General features: G+C 47.3%; 1 protein-coding gene across 1 annotated transcript in view; it reads right to left on the reverse strand.

Annotated features, from left to right (window-relative positions):
• Positions 1-10,000, reverse strand: part of LOC109923186 (solute carrier family 13 member 5-like) — a 60,046-nt gene that overhangs the window by 41,831 nt on the left and 8,215 nt on the right. Inside the window, exons 4-7 of the mRNA XM_048612332.1 lie at positions 9,658-9,986; positions 6,547-6,733; positions 3,418-3,540; positions 258-473 (exon numbers count right to left, since the gene is read on the reverse strand). Of these exons, the coding sequence (XP_048468289.1) occupies positions 258-473; positions 3,418-3,540; positions 6,547-6,733; positions 9,658-9,986 (855 nt within the window). The remainder of the gene's footprint in view (positions 1-257; positions 474-3,417; positions 3,541-6,546; positions 6,734-9,657; positions 9,987-10,000) is intronic.

A 10,000-nucleotide genomic window follows, 5' to 3' on the forward strand; every position in this document is an offset into this window, starting at 1 on the left:
TGGTTTCACAGGTCGGCGCAACATCGAGGGCCGAAGGGCCTGTACTGCGCTGTAATGTTCTATGTTCTATGTTCAATGAAAGAGAGTGAGTGACAGTGAGAGTGATGGAGTGAGAGAGAGGGAGAGTGAGACTCAAGGCGTGAGAAGGAGAGAGTGTGAGCTGATATCAGTGAGAGAGGGTGAGTGTGGACGTGAGAGAAAGAGAATGAGAAAAGGAAAGCGAGAGAGAGAGAGAGAGAAAGTTAGCTGTCACTTACTCTTTTCCACCTTTGTTAAAGAGTGCAGTTGCCCAGCCAGGTATGAAGCCGGGGTCCCTGGTGAACCACAGGATGACTAACAGGATGAAGAGGATGAGGACAGCAATCTCTGCAAATGTCATTCTGCCCAAGTTCTTCACCTCCTCCTTGATCACTCGGTACGCAGATGCATCCTTCTGGGAATGTGCAGCACCACATCCGAAATTCTCCTTCATGCTGAGGGCGAGCGTGGGGAGAGACAACCCCAACATTAACGTAAGAACAGAAGAAACACAAGAAAGCCATTCAGCCCCTCCAAGATGCTGTGAAATTCAAGAAGATTCCAACTGACCCTCCCCCTTCAGCTCCACTGTCCAGCACTGGCTCACAGTCCCTCGGTGTCCAGCAGTTGGTCAATCACTCCCCTATGACCACAGGCAATGACACAGTAATCACAACACTCTGGGGTAGAGAGTTACAAACATTCATAACTCCCTGAGTTAACAACATGCTTCCTGATTTCAGTCCCCAATCCTCCGGCAGAGGGTGGGGGGAGGGGTCCTGTTCCAGAATCTCCGACTGGAAAGGGAACAACCTCACAGGAACTCAACAAACATGAAATGAGAAACTAAGCAAAAAAACATTCTGAAGCAGGGTCACAGAACCTGAAATGTTAATTTCGCTTTCTCTCCACAGATCTGCTGCGCTTTTCCAGCAATTTCTGATTTTGTTTCTCAGTAACTCAGTCAATGCTACCGTGTACTGATTATAACCTCGTAGAATAGGAGTTCCCTGATTGGGGCTGTTAGTCTGGTCCAATCAGGGAGCCCTGGCTGACAGATATAAACAGGAGTGTTGGAGGTTCTGCTCACTCTGAGAGCTAGCTCCGAGGGAGCTGGATCAGAATCATGAACGAAGCATGTGTAAATAAAGGTTGGCTGGTGTTGGGATACTGGCCTCTGGGGAATTATTTCTCTCCCAAAACCTTATCTTCCAAAGTTTCACCTTTTATTTTTCTAATCTCCACAGGGTAACAGCCTCATCTATTCCAACCTCCTCATTGGTCAACCCTTGTGTTTTGGAAACCACTCTGGGTGGGGGTTCCAGTCAGCCCTCCCTCAGACTGTGCAATTGTCCACAGTGACGGGTTCCCCTACCCCCTGTCACCATTCACCTCCCCCAATGATTGCAGTACCCACAGGTTAACATTCAGGGGCAACATTTCCCCATGTTATACCCCATCAGGACCTTCCAAACCTCTCACTGACCCCTGTTTTGTCTCTTTGTGGCCTCTCTGTGCCCCCTCGCAGCTCACGCTGTATTAGCAATGACTGCCCTGTATTCATCACAGTGTCCCCCATCAAACACTCCCAGGACAGGGACAGCACGGGGTTAGATACAGAGTAAAGCTCCCTCTACACTGTCCCCCATCAAACAGACAGGGACAGCATAAAAGGGATCTTGACTTTTGATCACATTGTGATTGTGTTTCCACAATTTCCAGTCTCTTTATAACAAGTGCAGCAAGTCAATCCATTGAAAACATTCTTATAATATAGACCACTCCCCCTGATTTACCCTTTGGGGGGTTCTCCCCACAGTTTCATCCTGAATGGAATCTCCAGAACAATTCGGAAATATTAGTGACTCACTAAATTCATCCATAATCCCTAACCCCTAACCACCAACCCAAAACCTCTTACCCCGAACCTCTAACCCCAACCCCTAACCTGGAACCCTATACCACTAACCACTAACCCCTAACCCCAACTCCTAACCCTGAACTCTATACCACTAACCACTAACCCCAAACCCCTAACCCCGAACCCTAAATCACTAACCACTAACCCCAAACCCCTAACCCTGAAGCCCAAACTCCTAACCCCTAACCCTAATCCCAAATCTCTAACCCCAAACTCCTAACCCTTATCCCAAATCCCTAACCCCTCCCCAACCAGAGACTCTAACCCTGAACCCTGAACGCCTAATCCCAAATCCCTATCACTGAACCCCAAACACAGAACCCCCAACCCTGAACCCTGAACACCTAACCCCAAACCTGAACCCCAACCCCTATCCCTAACCCCCAACCCTGAGCCTCTAAACCTATCTCTAAACCCTAACCCATATCCCTAACCCCTAACCCTGAACCCCAAACCCCTATCCCTAACCCCAACCCACCACTAATCCCAAACTCCTAATCTCTAACCCTGAAACACAAACTCCTAACCCTTAACCCCTAATCCCAACCCCGAACTCCTAATCCCAAATCTGTAACCCCTAAACCCAAACCCCTAACCCATAATCCCTAAACCCTAACCTCTAACCCCAAATCCCTAATTCCAAATCCCAAAACCCCGAACCCCTAACCGCAACCAGAGTCTCTAACCCTGAACCCTGAACACCTAATCCCAAATCCCTATCACTGAACCCCAAACACAGAACCCCTAACCCTAACCCCTGAACCTCTATCCCTATCCCCAACCCTGAATCCTGAACATCTAACCCCCAACCCTGAACCCCAACCCCTATCCCTAACCCCCAACCCTGAGCCCAACCCCTATCCCTAACCCCTAACCCTGAGCCCCTAAACCTATCTGTAAATCCTAACCCCTATTCCTCACCCCTATCCCTAACCCATAACTCTGAACCCCAAACCCCTATCCCTAACCCCTAACCCTAAACCCCTAACCCCTATCCCTAACCCCAACCCTAAACCCCTAACCCCTAACCCTGATCCCCAAACCCCTATCCCTAACCCCTATCCCTAACCCTAACCCTAAACCCCTAACCCCTATCCCTAACCCCAACCCCTATCCCTAACCCCTAACCCTAAACCCCTAACCCTAAACCCCTAACTCTAACCCCTATCCCTAACCCTAACCCTAAACCCTAACCCTAAACCCCAACCCCTATCCCTAACCCCTATTCCTAACCTCTAACCCCTATCCCTAACCCCTATCCCTAACCCCAACCCTAAACCCCTATCCCTAACCCCTATCCCTAACCCCTATTCCTAACCCCTAACCCCTATCCCTAAACCCCTATCCCTAAACCCCTAACCCCTATCCCTAACCCCAAATCCCGAATCTCCAGTCCCAAACCCTGAACCCCTCCAGTGTAGCTGAGGACTGCCCTGGGACTACAGCCAGCCCCTGACAGGAGAAGAAATGGCACTTACTTAAATCCCAGGTACAAGATCTGAAGCCAGACCCATGTCAGTGCCAACATGATGAACATGCATGGGAAGGAGAAACCAAACCAGGTTGCAAAATTTATAATGTCTCCATTCTTTGGGAAGAGGCTGAAAAGAAAGGAGAATGAGTGTAAAATACCAACTGACTTTTGTAAACTAAACTGTGCCAAATATACTTGACTGATCCTACTTAACCTGAAGTGACCTCTCAGGTCAGAGGGAAATTTTGGGGTTTGGAGTCATAGATCTGAATGTTTGAATTTTCAGTTCAAGCGCTGAGTGAAATTCATGGCATTCAGTTCACCAAAGCTCAAACAATCTCTCATTTGTAATCTCGTTAGTTATGTAGTCTGTCTGCTGGGAATCTTTCTTGAGATATCAGGATGGATGGAGAGATGGAAGGGTTTGCTGTTCTCATTACTGTTTAGCCTTGACCTGTCTGATACCAGCTACACACTATATCAGACACTGCACCAGGTTCCTCGGCCTGTAACAGGACAACACTCTGGAATGGAGCTGGTGCAAAGTATAACACACATCTGGGGCTGGAGACCCCTCAAAGGACAATCAGCCCAGTAAGGGCCATTCTACTGCACTGCGCTCCCATTAACACCAGCGCTAACTCGTTCTTAACTTGCACAACCTTTTACCCACCTTTGACCAATCATTCCCTCTCTCACACAGACACAGGTAGCAGTGTCCAACAAACCTCCGCAGAGAGACCAGAGATCCAGAGGCTGTGCCTCCATCACTGAGGACAAAGCTCCTGAACCTTCTGAGGATGCATTTACAAAATTTTACCTGCGCCTTCCACCAGCTCAGAGCTTTCCACACAATGTGTCAATGTGCCTTTAAGAGACAGCTCACTGTGTCATCAGTGTATCGCATGTTGTGACCCGAGCAAATCACGATCACAGACTCCGTCTTACCCCAGATCACCTAAGGCATGACACACTACAAGAAGCATGCTGCTCTGTGGAACAACTTCAGGCTAGACATTGATGTGCCTCTCAATGTAATGTATAGTTATAGTGTGATATAATGTAAAAGATAATTATAATAAATCTCTGTTGGATTCTTAAATACTGCGCTGTCCACGTTTAGCTTCCCATCCTTTGAGGGATAACAGCAGCACCGTTGCATGAAGTAAAACAATCGGCTGGAGGAAATCCACATGGAAATGGTGAACCCCGCCCCCCCCTCAGACACCCCAGGCAGGAGGAGATTGTAACGTCTAAGCATTGCTTAGCTCTGACCAGCGCCGACTCCAGACTGCGGACCACCTCAGATATGAGAGAATCTGTCCCTATGATGCGGAGTGTGACACTGTCATGTGGACAACACCGTATGCAGGGAATATGCTGGGGCCTGGCTAGGATACCATTCTCCAGCCTCGCTGAACCAGGGATGATTCCCACTGCCCTGCAGGAAGGGCCCATTCTCTGCATTGACCTTGCAGAGGAGAGCATTTCTGTTCAAGGCTGGGAGGTGTACAATAGGGACCTCACATACCCCTTTCCCCTCACTGTCCCAAGAGAAGCTACATAAGACATTGCCTCTCACAGGGTCAGTGCTGTCCTAGAGGGTGCCCAAGTATTTGAGGATAACATTAGCAGCCTACCTGCACTCTGAAACATCAAAGGGTGACATCAAAGATGAAGCGAGGGTCACTGAACTCAAACATTAAACTCGTTTCTCTCTCCACAGATGCTGCCAGACCTGCTGAGTTTCTCCAGCACTTTGTGATTTTGATTCAGATTTCCAGTATAGTTCTTTGTTTTATTGAAGTTTCTCATTCTTTAGTTCTGAGGAAGGGTCACCGGACCCTGAAGCGTTAACTCAGATTTCTCTCCACAGATGCTGCCAGACCTGCTGAGCTTTTCCAGCAACTTCTATTTTTGTTTCACATTCCTGAAACCATTCCTGTAAATAGCTTCTGCACTCCCTCCAGCGGATTCACATCTTTCCTGTAATATCGCAATCTCAACCCGTCCGCAATGCTCCAGCTGAAGTCTAACAAGTGTCTGATACAAGCTCAACATCAGCTTTATTTACTGCTCTCCACCTGCCCTGCATTTCCTTCATTATCTGTGCACATATACTCCCAACTCCTGCACTTCCGTGAGAATTGTACCCCTATTTTACATTGTTTTACAACATAAAATATACATTCCCATTGTCAGACAGAAGCTGGTAGCCTATAATTCTGAGGTGAAGTCAATAAATATTTGTGCTTTTTCTTCACTTACTCACGGGATGTGGGTGTCTCTGGCTAGGCCCAGCATTCATTGCCCCGTCCCTAGTTGCCCCTTGAGAAGGTGGGGGTGAGCTGCCTTCTTAAACCGCTGCAGTCCTCCTGCTGTGGGTTGACCCACAATGCCATTAGGGAGGGAATTTCAGGATTTTGACCCAGCGACAGTGGGAACAGTGATATATTTCCAAGTCAGGATGGGGAGTGGCTTGGAGGGGAACATGCAGGGGGTAAGTATTCCCATGTATCTGCTGCCCTTGTCCTGCTAGATGGAAGTGGTCGTGGGTTTGGAAGGTGCTGCCTGAGGATCTTTGGTGAATTTCTGCCAACAGTACCAAGCTGAAAGTGAGGGGGGGAGGTCCATTTAGCAATGGGGAAGGAGGAGGGGGAGGAACACTTCTCTGAGAGCTGCCGTACTCTCATTCAGACAGTGTCCCTTTAATTGACCTCAACGGACAAACCGGTCTTAGTGGAATGACACAATGAAAAGATGTAGCACACTCTCACTCAGACACCAGCCTCAGCGAGCAGCTCAGCCTGATGTGAGATCACCCCTCTCAGAGTCAGGCGTGAGACGGGCCAGAGATTTCATCCAAACAACCCCTTTCACAAGACAAGACACAGAGTCGAACTGCAACAGCGTCTCCAAACCCTGAGCAGAGACCAGTGACATGGTGCCATCAGGAGCCAGCTCCTTGGCGGGGACGGTTACTGGGGTGATGGGCTTGAATGGGATGTGCTGGGAATGGAAAGCTGATGGACATTTGGAAGTACAGGGCTAAAGCTTCATGGCATTAATCCACTGAAGGGGGCTGGAGGTTTGTTTGGAGAAAGGAGTCACTGAAAGACCAGAAGATACTCACTCATCTAACTGCCCCTTCATGATGAGGTTCGGAGTGGTACCAGTAAGCGTGGCAGTGCCCCCGATACTGGCTGCGTAGCAAACACTCAGGCTCATCCCCTTCGAGAGCTTCAGGTGTTTCTGCAACTTCATCTCTCTGTCCTTCTCCAGGAAGGTCCTGTCTTCTGTTCCAGGAAGCTGCCCATTATCTTCAAAACAACCAAAGACAGAATTCCACCTTTATCCACAATCTAATCACTAATTCTTTGAATGAACAGCTTCTGGGCAAATAGAGTCTCAAATGCTCCCAGAACAGGGACAGCACAGGGTTAGATACAGAGTAAAGCTCCCTCTACACTGTCCCCCATCAAACACTCCCAGGACAGGAACAGCACAGGGTTAGATACAGAGTAAAGCTCCCTCTACACTGTCCCCCATCAAACACTCCCAGGACAGAGACAGCATGGGGTTAGATACAGAGTAAAGCTCCATCTACACCGTCCCCATCAAACACTCCGAGGACAGGGGCAGCATGGCATTGGAGACTATAAAGACTATATAATTTTCTGTTTTGTATTTTTGATTATGAACTAAAATAGAGAATAGACTGATTTGAAACCAAGAACTGTGAGAAATAAGTGCTTCACTTTGAAAAGTGAGTGTCTGAGCCACATTGTGTGTGTGGTTTACACAGCTGCTTTGTTCCAGCAGTGGGTGGAGCTGTGGCACCAGGGAGTGTGTGCAGATTGCCATTCAACCAGCAACAGGTAGCTGATTGGTTTGTAAACTTATGACCAGTTGTGAACGTGAAAAATCACCAGTCTGATGACAACTTTCTATTTGGTTCCTGAGCAGTGAATCAGCTAATGAGTGTGACTGAGACAGTGAGAAATCATCAGATTCCTAGAAAGGCAGCTGGTAAGTCTTTCTCTCTGCAAAGAAAATACCTGGAACCTGAAGAAAGCAGGCTGACAAATGACACGTCTTTGTAACCAATGGGAGAAATTTGACAGAACGCAGGGGCTGGTGCTATTGAACAGTGTTTCCCAGACTTTTTCCCTCGTCCTATAAACCTAAGGTTTTTTTTATTTTGTGTGTTGGAGTGTTGTGCGTGTGTGTGTGCATGTGTGAGAGTATGTGTAAGAGTGTGTGTGTGTATATGAGTGTGTGTATGAGTGCGTGTGAGTGTATGTGTGTGTGTATGTGAGTGTGTGTGTGTGTATGTGAGTGTGTGTGCATGTGAGTGAGTGTGTGTGTGTCTGTGTGTGTGTGTATGTGAGTGAGTGTGTGTGTGAGTGAGTGTGTGTGTGTCTGTGTGTGTGTGTGTATGTGAGTGAGTGTGTGTGTGTCTGTGAGTGTATGTGAGTGTGTTTGTATGTGAGTGTGTCTGTGTGTGTGTGTGTGTGTGTGTATGTGTGTGTGTATGTATGTGAGTGAGTGTGAGAGTGTGTGAGTTTGTGTGTGAACTCACAACTTTACAAAACACTGGTTGGGCCACAGATGGAATAGTCTGTGCAGTTTTGATCACTACACTACTGGAAGGATATGATAGCACTGGTGAGGATGCAGGGGACATTCACCAGGATGTTGTCCGGGATGGAAAGCCTCAGATTTGAGGAGAGACTGGATAAGGCTGGGATTGTTTTCCTTGGAGCAGAGGAGGCTGACGGGAATCTGATTGAAGTTTACATAATTATGAGAGGCATAGACAGAGTAGGTCATGAGAATCTCTTCGCTATGGCAGACATGTAAAGACCAGACGGCATCAGATTAAGGTGAGAGGCAAGTGGATTAGAGGAGACCTGAGAAAGAATATTTTCACCCAGAGAGTGGTAGGAATATGGAATGGGCTGCCTGAGAGGGTTTTAGAGGGTGATATTGTCACAACATTTAAGAAGCATCTGGGTGAGCAGTTAAAATGCCAGGTGCCATATGCTAAGTATAGGTAAATGGGATTGGTGTTTTTTGGTGTTTGTTGGTCAGCATGGAAGTATTGGGCTGAAGGGCCTGTCTCTGTGCTGAATGACTCTGTGACTGTAGTGGAGGTACATGTTGATCGTTATGTAAGGGAAAGGAAACCTGGTCAATGTTTTCTGTTGCGTTGTAAATACAGAAAGGTACATTGGCAAGTTTGTGTGTTTGGAATAATCACTATCTTTTGGGCCAACCTTATGGGTGATAGATAGGGGCAGCACTTTGGTGTTTATATTTCAAAAACTTACACCCTGTTACCATTGACTGTATCTCAGCCTTTTCAGAAAACCTTCCTCTCCTCTTTCCTCTCATGTATATATCCAGTTTCCTTTCCAAACGCTGCTCCCCAGACCCAGCCTGTGGCGTGTGAGGTCCACATTCTAACCACACCCCACAGAAACAGTCTCCATTGGTTTATTTGTGACGGTCTGTACTCATGTCCTCTTGTTTTAGATTCTCTGACAAGTGAAAACATTCCCCTGGCATCCACTTTATCCAATCCATTCATAACTTTCAATCGATCATCTCTGAGGTGAGCCTTTTCTCAAGATTAAAGCTCCAAACTGCCCAATCCTCTCTGATTCCTGCTATCTCTTAAAGGCTGGTTTCTTCCTTGTAAATCCATTGTTGTACCTTGCCCTCTCATTATCAGATAGAGAGCAGAGCTCAGCAGGGCATGTGATGGCCTAGTGGTATTATCTCTAAGCTTTATTAGTCCAGAGACCAAGGCAGTGTTCTGGGGACCAGTGTTTGAATCCTGCCATGGTAGATGGTGAATCTGAATTTAATAGAAACTGGAATTAAGAATCTAATGGTAGCTGTGAAGCCATTGCTGGGGGCAAAACCCACCTGGTTCACTCGTGTCCTTTAGGCAAGGAAACTGCCATCCTTACCTGGTCTGGCCTACATATGACTCCAGACCCACAGCAATGTAGTTGACATTTAATTGCATTCTGGGCCATTAGGGATGGGCAATAAATGCTGCCTAGCCAGCAACGCACTCATCCCGTGAGTGAATTTTTTAAAAATGAGCTGACACAAGTTGGACTTAATGTCATAATGTTCTGAATTTCCTGTCCCTTGAACAAATTGCTGGTGCTTAGTGAGTGGTGTGAATATCGAGAACAGAAGCGAATATTTAAAATTGGATTAAACTCACATTTCTCAGCCGTGCCATTCATGTCACATTTGGAATGATCCATTTGCTTGATGTTCTGTGTCTCTATGTTGGTGCTGTTGAGTTTCTCAGGTGGTATCTCAAAGGCGTGGGAATTAATGATGACTTTATCTTCAGTCTTCACTGTACTCTTCTCCTGCAGTTCCAGCTCCTCATGGTCTTTGTCCAGACTATACTCCAAGCTGCTGCTTTCTGCTTTGTGGAGCTGGTCTAACACGGCCTGGGCAATGGGGACCATCATGGCAGTGGTTGCTGTGTTACTGATCCACATCGACAGGAAGGCAGTCACACTCATGAACCCCATCATTAACCTGGAAGGGAACAG

Source organism: Rhincodon typus, chromosome 26 (assembly GCF_021869965.1).
Source record: "Rhincodon typus isolate 14 chromosome 26, sRhiTyp1.1, whole genome shotgun sequence".
Lineage (NCBI taxonomy): Eukaryota > Metazoa > Chordata > Chondrichthyes > Orectolobiformes > Rhincodontidae > Rhincodon > Rhincodon typus.